The sequence below is a fragment of the Crocodylus porosus genome, unplaced genomic scaffold (genome assembly GCF_001723895.1).
Source record: "Crocodylus porosus isolate Cpor-Errol unplaced genomic scaffold, CroPor_comp1, whole genome shotgun sequence".
NCBI classification, from domain to species: Eukaryota; Metazoa; Chordata; order Crocodylia; family Crocodylidae; genus Crocodylus; species Crocodylus porosus.
Genome location: NW_017728926.1, coordinates 16,198,314 through 16,211,546, shown reverse-complemented (window position 1 = coordinate 16,211,546; position 13,233 = coordinate 16,198,314). Strand labels below are relative to the sequence as shown.

The 13,233-nt window shown below is 42.5% G+C and overlaps 1 protein-coding gene across 3 annotated transcripts in view; it reads right to left on the bottom strand.

The window, feature by feature from the left end:
• CUNH1orf159 (chromosome unknown C1orf159 homolog) overlaps window positions 1-13,233 on the bottom strand; it is a 32,986-nt gene that overhangs the window by 10,366 nt on the left and 9,387 nt on the right. For 2 of the 3 annotated variants that reach the window (XM_019541602.1, XM_019541604.1), the window contains exons 1-6: window positions 11,365-11,411; window positions 10,620-10,726; window positions 5,458-5,613; window positions 5,222-5,312; window positions 2,233-2,308; window positions 52-156 (exon numbers count right to left, since the gene is read on the bottom strand). In XM_019541602.1, coding sequence (XP_019397147.1) covers window positions 52-156; window positions 2,233-2,308; window positions 5,222-5,293 — 253 coding nt within the window. In that variant the 5' untranslated portion in view covers window positions 5,294-5,312; window positions 5,458-5,613; window positions 10,620-10,726; window positions 11,365-11,411. Of the gene's footprint in view, window positions 1-51; window positions 157-2,232; window positions 2,309-5,221; window positions 5,313-5,457; window positions 5,614-10,619; window positions 10,727-11,364; window positions 11,412-13,233 lie in introns of those variants that run through there. The other variant, XM_019541603.1, reaches the window with a different exon arrangement.

Genomic DNA, 13,233 nt, shown 5'->3' with positions numbered 1-13,233 from the left:
GTACAAATAGAGAGGCTGGCACACAGGAAAGGAGGGCGATAGATAACTTACTATTTTTGCAATCACTCAGATTGTAAGCTGATGTAACAGGAGTGGTGTCATTCTTGCATTTAATACAGCTGCTACTACCATCCTCGTTCCACCTTCTGTAACAACCTGCACAAGAACAAAAATGTATACCATGCAGGAAATAACTGTCAGGAACATGCTCTTTTTCTTTTTTTTTTTTTTTTTTTTTTTACAATCAAGCATCAGAAAGCATGAACTTCTGTTCAGTAAAGTGGTCTTGCTTACTATCACACTAAGCAAAACAAAGCCCTTTCATTTCTAAAGCTCCCATTGTAACAAGATGTACCCTTTATACAGGAAACTAAGGACACATAAAAGTTACAAGCAAACAAACACAAGAGGTTATTTTAAGACAAACCCATTCACCACTTAGCTTTTTTAAAGTACATTATAATTTCCTCTCTTCAATCATTCCCCCAGCCACCCTTAAAGAACTACTACACAGAAAAAGCCCTGCCCTCCTTTCATTCTCCCTGCATCTTCAGATTCAGTCACTGCTAAAGAAAAATTTAATACCAAGAAAAATAATTTAAAAACTCAGAAAGGAGGGGAAAAAAAATCCTTCGTGAATGAACGGATACACGAGACTCAGCACTGTCAGTCAGTCAGAGAGCAGGCAAATTAATAGCATCAACATAGCCCATAATACAGATTTTTTTTTTTTTTTTTTTTTTATGGCCAAGCCTTCTCTACTATTGTGTAATTTGTTTCAGGTCAAAAGGACCAAAGCCTGTTTCAACTATTCTGTGACAGATGGTGGATCTTTTATATCAGCCATTCTACCAGATAGGGGTGGAAACTGATTAAGCTTTTGTTGTAGGAAATGTCTTTGGGTTCCAAGTTTCTCAATTTATGTTTCAGGACAAAAGTTTCTCGCTCTCTGATACAGAAAGGGGGAAAAATGTTAAAGACACACCTTCAACACCAACTCTATTTAATAGACTAGAGATGCAATCGTTTTCTTTTTGCCTTGTGTCCTATGACACACAAACCTGGAGATTAGTAGGATATTCCTACTAGATCATATTACACTCTAGATTTTAAAGTTAAAACTCACTGTGCTGGCTAAAATCCAGTCCTTCTGAGCCTTCAGCCAAACTGGGATCAATTATCCCATAAAGCATACCATTAGTAAGGCGCTGATTTGAAAACAGCTCTGCTGTTAGGTTTTCCTCAGAGGGAAGCTGCACATTTGATGCCCTTAGTAATAAATTACATCTGACATTTAATCTAAACACAAACAGACCCACTGTAAGGGCAAAGCCTTTCTACAGTAATGGGAAGGAAGTAAGAAAGCACTTTATCTGACACCAAAGATTTTGGTAGATTAACATTTTACAATGCAATATAAGAGAACGTGATTCCATAACTTATGGACCACAGATTTGCCATGTTTTGCATCATTTAAGAACAGAAACGGAAGCAGTAATCAAGTAATGTTTAAATAAACTAAAAGCAAAGCACTTAGATTAGATGCGTTTAATTGGCATTTTAATATCTACTGCAAGGAAAAGACAGACTGCAGGGTCTGTGTCTTAGGTAAAGGGATAATATGATTTTCAACTCTTTCGTTTTAAAGCAGAGTCAGTAATGTTTGTGCCTGCACATTCTTACACTGACTTGGTGTCTACAACAGATTAATTTAAAGATTTTAAATTCGTCTTAAACATTAGATTGCCAATTTATTTCATAACATTATTGGAGAATGACAATAGCAGAGGGAATCAACTAGGGTTTCTCTGAAGGCCTACTGTGACAGAAAGAGAAAATGCAGCATTTCCCTGTAATAAAAAAGATAACACCGTTGTATCATAATAGCCAAGTCAGAAGTCTGTCTTTCTGTTCCTCTGGCTGCATGCTGCTGTGTTTTTGTGATACATACCCAACACAGGTACTTGTAAATATTAATTTACAACACATTTTGTATCATATGACTTGTACCAAGTAAGAACCTAACAGGTATGCCAATGGAAGGCTACTTTTCTTCCCCTTGTGAAAAATCTAACTTCTATAAGATACACATAGCATAATGAGAAGAGAAAAACATTCCTCAAAATGCTGATATTCAGCATCTTCTCCTTCCTTCTCCAGTTAATTAAATTCTGTTTTGTCACTGGCTACAGAAAAATACTTTGGGATTTCCCTTGAGCAAGGTGACACTACCTGGACTGCACTGGTTGGTGACAGGACAAGTACTGTTGGCATCCAACACATCGATGCAACACTCTGACTGCGAAACCTAAAAAGAGAAAAAGAGCATTTTTCCCACAGCATTCTCTGCACCGCAAGGGCATGCTGTCCAAGTATATGCTGCTCCAGGGTTTTTTTCCATGGTTTTTTTTTTTGGATCCCTGGATACCCAGGGGTCAAAAAAGAAAAAAAAAAAAAAGCTGCAGAAATAAACCCAGAGCAGCACACACCCGAGTAACATGCTGCTGAAAAGCAGAGCTGGGGTGCCTGGAGCTGTGCTACAGCTGCCAGCAGGTTTGCCACAGCTGCAGCCCTGAGAGACCCCCAGGACACCAGGTAAGGCTGCTGGAGCCCAGCCTCCCCTACTGCCCCCTGGTGTAATTTGCCATGTGCCAAAGTGCACATGGCATGGACATTCCTGGGGACAAGTAGCAGTAGTGCAAGGTGCACCACTGCTACTTGTCCCTGGGAAACCAAGTGTCCATGCATGTCTGGATGCACCCACTCAGTTTATATGAATGGTAAAATACAACAGCAGGTGATACCTGTGGCAACAGTCAGTTCACCATCACTTTTTTGGGATAAACAATACTAAGGGATGCAGAACAGGCTGTATTGTTCTAACATGACACACTTAAACTTGCCCAGGCCAGGTTTTTGGGGAATGAATTTAAAAACACTATGCATCAGTGCTGACTTTGGATATAGCTTCCACGAATGGCCCTTAACAGCACTGGCTAAGCCAACACTGTACAGCTATTACCAAAGATTTTTCTCTTCTTTGGTAAACCCATGGAAAAGAAATCTCAGCAAGTTTCCAATAATAGATTTTCCCCTGGCCACTTCCTTTGGGGAGAAGAACAGATCATAGGAGTGTTGATAGTGTAACAGATTCTAAAGGATCCTTCATTACGAGAGGCTGTACTTCCAGAACAGTTCTGGTCCCTGATGGCCCCAGTCACATCTCCTGATGACACAAAAGATTCACTGGAGTTGTGTGACCAGAGACTTCCCCAGGCCATGACTACTTCAAAAACTTTCCTCACACGGGGGAACCCCTCTAGAGAAGGAGTCCACAATTTACAGTTAAGACAATATATCCTCTACCTTGATTAGCCCAGTCCTCACCCTTTTTTCAGAGACGGCAGCCTAGCAAAAAGTCCGTTGCAGGATGCAGGAACCTGCTGACAAGACAGCAGAGCAAGGCCTCCTCCTGGCACAGATCTGAGGGTCTATCTTTCTCCCCGCACTCTAAAGCAAGGCAGCCTGTTATTTTGTCTATGCTTCACACTTTTGGGTAGACTCTTAATTTCACAGAGCACATGGAGAAATAGGGATCTTTGCATTGATGTTGTAGTTAAAATAAAAAAACAAACATGTAAGACTGTCAGCATCACGGCAAGAACCAAGCTCGTGTGCGACAGCTCACTGAATTAAGCTGCTCTTTTTGACTTGTCTAGATGCACTGACAGTAGGACTCAATTATGAAAAAATAAACTTGCTCTCACTCTTAGGAAGTCTGCTATAAAAAAAGCACTCATTAGAAAACTTGACATTGGTGTAAACAAGCCAATTTCCATATGGGAAATTTTAAAAATAAGTGTTTTTGCAAGGAAAACGTTACTAGCAAAATAAGTGGAAAAGCCATTCTGTCGTTAGATACCCATATTGCAATAAACAATAACATCCTTTTCCATGTTAAAAGCAAAACAGCCCAAAGCTGAACAAGCATCTTCTTTACAGGGTTAAAATGTCCCTGAAGACCATTCTTTCTTACTTAATTATACACGTTTCTTAAAAACCAAAACAAGAAGGAGAATAAAAGAATGTGCTCTATTGGTCTGAGCAGAGGTAGGAGTTGGGAATTCCCTAGCTTTTTCCAGCTCTGCACAGGCTCACTACGGGCACATACCCATCTTGATCACCAGTCAAATAAGAATAACGCTACAAAACACCCCTATGAAGTACAAGCCTGCTACCATCTTGTAAGCTTGCTAGGTAGCATTTTGTATAACACTGAGGATACTAAGTATGATTAAGTGAAATTCTCCTGCAAAAATAGCGAGCTAATTCATTTTCAAATCATAAAGACTGAAGTGAAATGGGTAGAAAGTAAAGATTGACTAGTACCCAAGCATGACAGATCACACAGGTGATGAGAAATAAGAGTATCAGATAGTGTGTCGTTTACTCCTGAGGTAGTTGAGATAATAAAGTTTAATTACAGGGACAAACTTCACCGAGTCAGTAGAACGTGGGAGGGAAGGTTATGCTACAGTAAAGAACTAGAAAGAGTCATCAATGAGAAAATAGGCTGTTTAGTGCATATAAAGGCTTGTAGGTTGAATTTTCCTGGAGAGAGTTTATAGGTTTCTGTCCACTTGTTATGGAATAAAGCAAGAGGCAGATTCTTGGGCAACTTTTTGAAGTCACTATATTGCAGGCCTTAGTATCTAGCTAAGATACTACCATAAAGTGTGAAAGATGGAAAAAGCTTTTAAAATCATGTTTTTCAGTGGGTGTTCTGCTACCAGCTGCCTTTCTTCTAGCCAAAACGTGTGCCTTGGGTGGGTTCAGTACTTTGATAGACAATCTGTTCTCAGGGCAAGTTCAATCTCACTGGGTACCTAAGTTAATAGCCGGATACAGCATCCAATCAAAAATGTTGTTCTGAGGGCTAGCTCTTCACCCCTGTTGGACAAGGTCTGCTCAGTTTAACAAATGGCTTGTTTGCCACAAACTCTTCCTGAGGAAGAACAAAAAGGGTAATGACATTTAGAGCCGAGATCCTGGTGCACCAGTTTTCCTGCAATCAGTGAACCCTCTCTAAGCTACAATGCAAGGGAAAATGCACCTACATCCCTCCTGGGAGAAAATCAGCACATACATGGGGCAAATTTGAACCCTCTTTCCTTCAGGGCAGCGTGACTATTTGTGCAGTGCTATGGCATACAATACGTACCGAACTTTCGGTAGATTTGCTGGTAACTTCAGCTACGAGTCCAGTTAAGAGAAGGACATATGGCACTGCCATGCCCAGGGATGAGAGATGTCTAAATAAAAAGAGGACAAAAGTATAGCAGCATTAAAAGACAAAGAAAGTAGAACCTCTCTCCATCCAAAAGGAACTTCTGCTGAAATGTTATTTAAGCAAATATAAACGCTTTAGATCAAGTGGATCTGAGGGGAAAGACTTACCTCAGTTAAAGGTACAATTTTGAGACATTCAGTATTCTCATTCCAGCTGCAGAGGGGCAGGTCCTGATTATGGCAGACGTGCGGTTGCTAGGAAACAAGGAGCCTTATCAGTCCGCTCCCAACAGGGCCACGTAGAGACTATTCCACACCCAGGATCTAAAAATCAATGTGATTGCAATAGGAACAGTTACTGCCTGGCACTGTCACTGATAAAACCTCCCCACAACAACTGACTCCGGCTGCAGCACTGAACTGGGAGGGATTGGGACCAGGACAGAGAGCGAGCAGCTCTTCAGAAAAGCAATGTCATAGTTATTCTTCCTGCACGGACGGCCCTAAAGCGTAAATCAGGATGTGAAGGTGCAATATTACTAAATTGAAGCAGAGGATCAGCTAGCAAGGATTTCTGACAGCAATAATTTAATGAGGTTATTTCCAGGCTATTCATATTTAAAACAGAACATAGTTTTTCAAGCTATGTACAGTCTCTTTTCCCCACTTTTCATACCAAGCCTCAAAGAACCCTTGTGAAAACCTATTCCATTCTCCCCATAAGATATTCAAATAACCAAAATGGGTATTCCCTATGCCTTTGTGTTGTTCAGATCCTTTCTGTGTCACCATCATGTCATCCAAACACTCTGCAGCCAGACTTATTTTCTCCGAACTGCTATGCCTGCAGCTTGGCCACTTTTAAAATTTCCGCTTTCATATTAGAAGAGGAAAATTGGAAACATGAAAGACATCCTGATTGCGGTTTAATAAGAGGAGAAAGTTAGAAGTGGCTGACTGCAGCCTGAAAGCTCCAGGTGGGCCTTCACATGTCTCGTTTCACAAACCAAAACTTGTATTAAAAAACCTGTTTTATAAAAATGTCCAGTGGGTGACTTTTAAATAACTCACAACATTACTAAATTAGCATGAGTCATGTAAATGTAGCCCCTGACCAAGTATAAGAAAGCACAAGGAATCAATAAACTGTGCTAAACAACTTTGACTTCAGGTAACTTGGAGGAAAACAAAATGTTTATGTATTAACTTTTGTAGACGCTGGCATGTGCATACAATCCTTTAACTCCAAAAATTGGACTAGTTCAGTTTTGTGGGAAAGAAGCCTCCACTTCACATTAGCAGCCTTCACAGTTTGCACCCTCGTCCCCAGAGGCTCTCTCGAGCTTAAAGAGCAACAACTGAAGGAAAGAGGAAGAAATACTCCTAGATGTGGTCCCTTCAATTAGGGCTGAATTAGGCACTTTGGCAGTGCTGTGTGGGAAAAGCTTGCACTGCTTCACTACCTATTACTGTGCTTAATCAAGTGATGTCAAGTCTTTGGTCGTGTCAGTCTGACACTTTGCATGATTTCCTCAACTCAACTTTAAAATTTGTACACGTGAATAAAATGACACTACTGCCAAATGATAAGCAGTCAGTGAGTTCAAGTTCATTATGCCCTTGGCACTAGGTGACATTGATAATTGAAAACTGCAGAAGAAGGCTCAGCACCTGATTAGACTCGCTATTGGTGAGGTAGATTATAGCAATTGGAGGATATAAGTGGTACATTTCTACCATGAATGAAATAGTTCTCCAGAATGAGACACTTACAGAGAATTAATGAGCCTCAAGAGTGACTGGATTAACTCTGCCACACTCGGCCTTCCTATTACAAAATGTTATTGAATATCCTGCACTGGGAAGAGAGAATTTGGAGTCATCTTAACTTAAGACAATGGGCTCTTAAGATTTTGGGGGAGAGAGTTCAGAAATAAAAGTGGTTATGAAAGAAAGCGGAAGATTCAGATTTTGATAAGTAGCTTAAAAGCAGGATGGGAATAAATGTATAACCCATAGTTAGGTTACCAAATTGCTGGTCAACGAGTTATTTAGGAGCTTGTTGGGTATCAGAAAGTCTTTACTGTAAGTTTTATTCAAAACTGCATTTTCAGCATTCTTCTCAGATAACTGAAGGAGACAGACTGTTTCGAGATTAGAGCATAGGACCTAAATTACAGTTCTGGTTCTCCCAGTTACTTGTGCAAGACACAGAGTTGATCCATGCTGCAATTGACATAATTGTAAAGCAGGGAACACACACTCCCACTCACACATACCCACTCTGGCCATAAAAATCTGCGTAGGGTTATCACTATAGAAAGAACACATTTGCTCTGTGTTGTGGGTTCATCCTTGTTCACAGGATAGGATTCCACAAAGATTTGCTTTAAATGTCCTTCTGCTACAATTCAACTACAAATTCATCAGCTGTACAAAAAAACCAAAGTGAAAATGGACTGATAGTGTAGATGAGATGCATATGGTGGTTAGGTAAAATGGCCAAGCCCCTCTAGCAAAATAGTGGAATAATGAAGATTACCTTGCATGAACCCTGCACAAAGGATAAATGTTGCAGAATTACACATCTTCATCGAATATATTCTAATTGAAAAAAAATATCTTTGGTATTGTTTACATACTTACAATTTTAAAAGCCACTGGGCTTGTGATTCATAGTGGAAATGACAAATAGGATTCAAAAACATCAGATTAGAGAGAAAGTTTGTCACGTTATCCAAACACTTATCAAAAACAAAAAACCCCCAGATTCTTTATGGATTTAAAGGAAGCACCCCAACTAGAGTTTTCAGATGGCAGCAGACCTGTTTCTGGTTTCTGAACACCTGGCCTATAGCTAGAATAATAGAAAGTGAGGGTTGGAAGGGACCTCAGGAGGTCATATCTAGTCCAACCCCCAACTCAAAACAGGACCATCCCCAACCTGGTCATACCAGCCAAGTTTTTGTCTAGCTAGGTCTTAAAAACTTCCAAGGATGGAGATTCCACCACCTCTCTGGATATACCCAGCACAAAGCTACTTATAAAGGGCACACACATCAATGTTCTGTTACAGCACTTTTGGCCAAATTTTAGCTGCTGTGAATGAGCACAGGGGAACCAACGCTATTTTTTATGTTTTTTCAGATCAATCCAGCCCAGGAAGTCAGATCTAAAGCTTTAAATCATTTGATAACAGTGCATATATTTTAACATTTTCTGAGACCCACAAAATACACCAAGAGAAGTTGCTTTATCTATCAATCATTTTTTACATCTCATCCCCAAAAGACAAAATATTGCTTTTATGTTGAACTAGACCTCCATTGAGAAAATGTCCTTGGTTGCTATAGCCAGGTGAGGATCAATTTTCATTATTTTGGCACTGTGTATGAGCACCCGTCAATACTTCCTTCATTAGTATAATAAAAGTTAAATATTGGGGAGAAGCAGAGGAGAAATCTATTTATTTGAACAGGTATTTTCTTGTCATCTAAAACATATTTATCTTTCAGGAATGAAAAATCGAATTCCTTCTGCAGAAGAAAACGTTGGCCTAACTAGCTACTTTCAGAATGACTGATGCTTATTCTTGTGGGACACAAATGGCTTTTCGGGATAGGTTCTACATCTCTTGTATTTCCATTCCTGAAATACATTAGGCTACTAATCAACAAGACCATTGCATTTATGGACAAATACTTGTTCACAGCTGCTGCGGATTGCACTGAACTAGAACATCTGCCCTGCAGCTGTTCCTGCAGAAATAGAACATGAGATTATCTGCCTCTGAACTGTCAGTGTGATTTGATCTTTCTTCCCTTAAAAAAAATACAAAAGGCAGCATTTTATTTTGTTTGAACCAATATTTGCCTATAAAAAAATGAGACCAAACACCAATAACTGTTTTTAAGACCAAATACCATTTGTAATGTTCTATGCCCCCTCCACTTCCAAACTAGAGCTCAAGGCACCAGCTTATTTCTTGTAAACTTTATAGTAAGAAAAGTTTTGCAGCACTGGACTTGGGGTTAGAGAACACCAAAAGTAATTTGAAGTTTGTGCCCTAAGAACATTCAGACAATGAGTGATACCAGTAACCAGTATAAGGACATATAAATGTTAATGAAAGGTGTCAGACAGAACAAGAAACTCAAATTTATTATTTGTATACATTTGTGCAGAACATATGCAAGTTTCCTGAAGTTTTGCTGCTAGTGCATGGATCTTTCCCGCACTCCTGCTTCAGCATGGTTAGAGAAAGAGCTAATATAGTATGTTCTAAAGAACCAGGTCACAATTATGACAGTGGTTTTGTGCTGCAGACACTAATCCACTAAGAAATAAATGAGAGCACTTTACTCATTTTGCACAGGCTCCCAGTCATGAAATAGTAACAGCTTTGTTACCATCACCTTAGAAAACACTTTTAAGTAGTCATTCTGACTTTAGAAGAAAGACTGTATGACCCTTAGAAGCCTCCTTTATGGGACACTGCACACAAAATCTCAGTCCAAAGGAGGAAGAAAAATTAGAATTTGCCATTTAAACAGGAGGGGATATAGTTTGGTCAGGATGTGGGGGGGAGGAATCACAAAACAATTAGACAAAACACAAACCCAAAGCCAAGAACACAAACAAAAGAGCTCCATTTTGAATATGCTGTACATTTTTCAGGACTTCTACTTTCAGTTTAAGAAGTTAAGAGCCCCAAAGAAGACTATTTATGGTTTAGACAGTAACATATACTTATAAACAGACATAAAATGAAAACAATGAATATCAAAATACTAAAAACATATGCTTAGACATCATCTTGAGTACAGTAAAGCATTGAAAAGTTTCAAGTTTTTACTAAAGCTGTACATTCATTGCCTGTACCTTTGTTTCCTTTAAAATCAAATGACCAGATGAGCAAAAAAATTAACCCTTTACTCCAATGAGGGCGCGGTGTAGGAAACAAAGAGCTAATTAAAAGATTTCATAGCTAAGAACAATCAACTGTGTTAGCATAGGTGTGCTTTCAGCATCTATTCGGTTTACAGAATTATGAAGAAACAGCATAGGCATATGGTCTTATTTTATTGGCCACGTCTAGGCCAAAGAGAAAAGAAAGCAGAGAGAAACTTGGTGCATACATTTCAGGTGGCTTTCGTGTCTGGTTATTAGATCCAAATGTGAATTTTTATCATCTTCGCTCTACTGCCAAGTGCACTCTCCATTCAGAAGTGACTGAGTCACTCATCGCTCTCAGGAGACCGCACAGACAATACATTTGTCCCCAGCTTTATAAGCCACAGATTTAGAAATGCCAAACAACTCTCACTTACCATCTTTTTCAGAGGTCCACACTCAGTCTGGCATCTTCCCTTTTTATACAGAAGTTGACAGGATGCTGCCAATTTCTCATTCGAATCACAGATACTTAGCCAGAAACCTACACGGTAAAAGAACAGAAATCAGCATCTGAGCCGAGCGTAGCACAATGAACGCTTCGAGGCAGACTTGTTTTTCCAGCTCTCCTTAACACACCCATGAGGCGGTGGGAGTTGGGCCCACTTTAAGCCACGCTCCCAACATGAGGGTGGCACAGCCGAAACGCGCCCATCGCAGACACGGGTGCTGATGTTACCCCTAAATTCGGTTTAGTTTCTAGGACAGGACGTGGCTAAACGACGCTGACGCCGGCAAGGTTTTCTAAAAAAAAAAACTTCTAGACACAAAGGTGTTCAACCTGCGGCCCCGGGAGCCCAGGGCGGGTCGGAACACGCCATAGATTCCCAGTTGTTCAGGGCTGGAAGGGGCTTTATGAGATCATCGGGTCCATCCCCCTCCCCTTGCATTTGGGCAGGAAAGGCTGATGGGGTCAGATGAGGTCAAGACGCTTTTTGGACATTGCCAGGCCTCCTTCCAGAAACGGGCCCTTGGGCCCCTTCCTCTTCCCAGCCCACGAGTGTCACTGGGTTTGGGGGTGCGAGGAGGAGGAACGGTGCAAGCAAGGGGTCTCCCCTACCCCCATGAGGCCGAGAGGTCGCCCCCAGGGCCGCTGGGCCTCGAGTGCCGCCCCCGCCTCACCTGGGCGCGGAGTCGCCGGCAGCAGGTTCCCGCTCGTCCACCCCGCCCTCCCGTGGCCCCGCGCCTCCCTGGGACGTGTAGTCCGCCCCCGCCCTGCGGCCGCGGCGCTCCAAGCCTGCCGCACTACAACTCCCGGCGGCCTCCGCGGCAGCACCACACCTGCGCTCTCCTCCCCGCAGGTAACCCCCCCTCAGCTAGAGGCCCCCGCCGCGCGCGGGGCCTGCCGGGAAATGCAGTTCCCGCGGCCCGTGCTGTGCCCGCGCCGCCGCGAGGCGGGGACTACGCGTCCCAGGAGGCTGTGCGCAGCGGGCGGCCATTTTGAGCGTTGCTAGGAGACGCAGACGCCCCTGGAGGAGGAGGAGGAGGGGGGAGCAGGTGAGCTGATGGCTGAAGGATGGAAAAAAAATGGGAGGATGGAGGATATTGGGAGGGGGTTGGGGGTGGAGCTGGGCCTCTCCCTCACATCCTGTCCATTGCAACATGGGTACATGCCTGGTGGGACTCCACCCATGACTGGACCACGGGTATAGAGGGCTATACCCTGTACAGGAGGGATCGGGGCTTGGAAAGGGGCAGGGGGGGAGCTGCGGCAGCATGACAAGGGTTCCCAGTGCGGGGGCAGGGCAGGAGGGAGGGAGCAACGCCCTTGCCCTGCCTGGCCCTGGCGACGCATCTTGTGTGGAAATACAGGGCATCGCACGTGCAACAGGACGCTGGTGCGGGAGGGGCAATGACAGCACCTTCTCTTTGCACCCACTGGGCCATGCTCACTCAGAAAATCATCGTACAAACTGCTACGAGACCTAGAAGTAGGGATTGAAGCCTATGCAGGTGCGGTGTCGCAGACGGGCTCTCTCTGGGATGTGATACGTGTTCATTCTGGTGGAGCTCGTAGCCCCTGGGTTGTTAAGTTCACCCCTGCATGCTAGCACGTTTCAGTGATGTAAGAAAAAACCCTTGCCTACTCAGAAAACCTTGCCTGCCTTACGTGGCTTAAAGCACATGCTATGTGGCTCAAAGTTACGCCCCTCCGGGGCAGGATTATCTCTTGATCCACATTACCCAGCTCCTGTTGCATTGAGGTGGGACCCCTCCCCGCAGATGTGCCGCCCAAGTTGGAGGTGTGACTGCGAGCTTGCACTCAGCCAATCAATATTTGTGCAGCTCATAGTGAGTGTAACGTGTAGCATGGCCCTCAGACTGATGCCAGCATCTTAAACGTGATACCTGTCATCACCAAACCATCGCCCGGCGCAGGAAACCAGCAAGGAGGGGGTGATCCCATTAGGTACACAATACCGTAGACAGCATTTCATTTTGTTCCAGTGAGTGAGCAAAGGCTGTTATACTTCCTGGGCCTACCTTTCCTCCCTCATCTGACTACCGCAAAGGGCATGGTGACACCATGTTCATTTATCAGGAGCACAAAAAACAGCAGTTACCTGCAGATGGGCAATATTACAGCAAGGGAACAAAAAGTTGTTGAATAAGACTAACTGGTACAGGAGACAGCCCAAAATCTAGGTCATGGGAGACTAGAGAGGCATTGCCCATGGGGTAATTAACAAAATTCCAATTTGACAAACCATTCCTTAAACTTGGAAGTCCAGAGTACATATATTTAAAAGAAAATCCTTGGAACATTGCTTTCGTCTGGATGTTTAAATGGGCCTTTCTAGTAAAGGGAGAAATAAATTGACAATAAATAAAAATAGTGAAACTTGCTTTACAAAAAGCATTTCCAGATATGCATGGATTTCCAGTAATATTTTCCTGGCTGGGCAAATAGGAAGATAACTGGAAAGCTTAAGAAAATTTGAACAGCAAGCTGCTGGTTTACATTTTAAAAATATACGCCTTTTGAAGTTT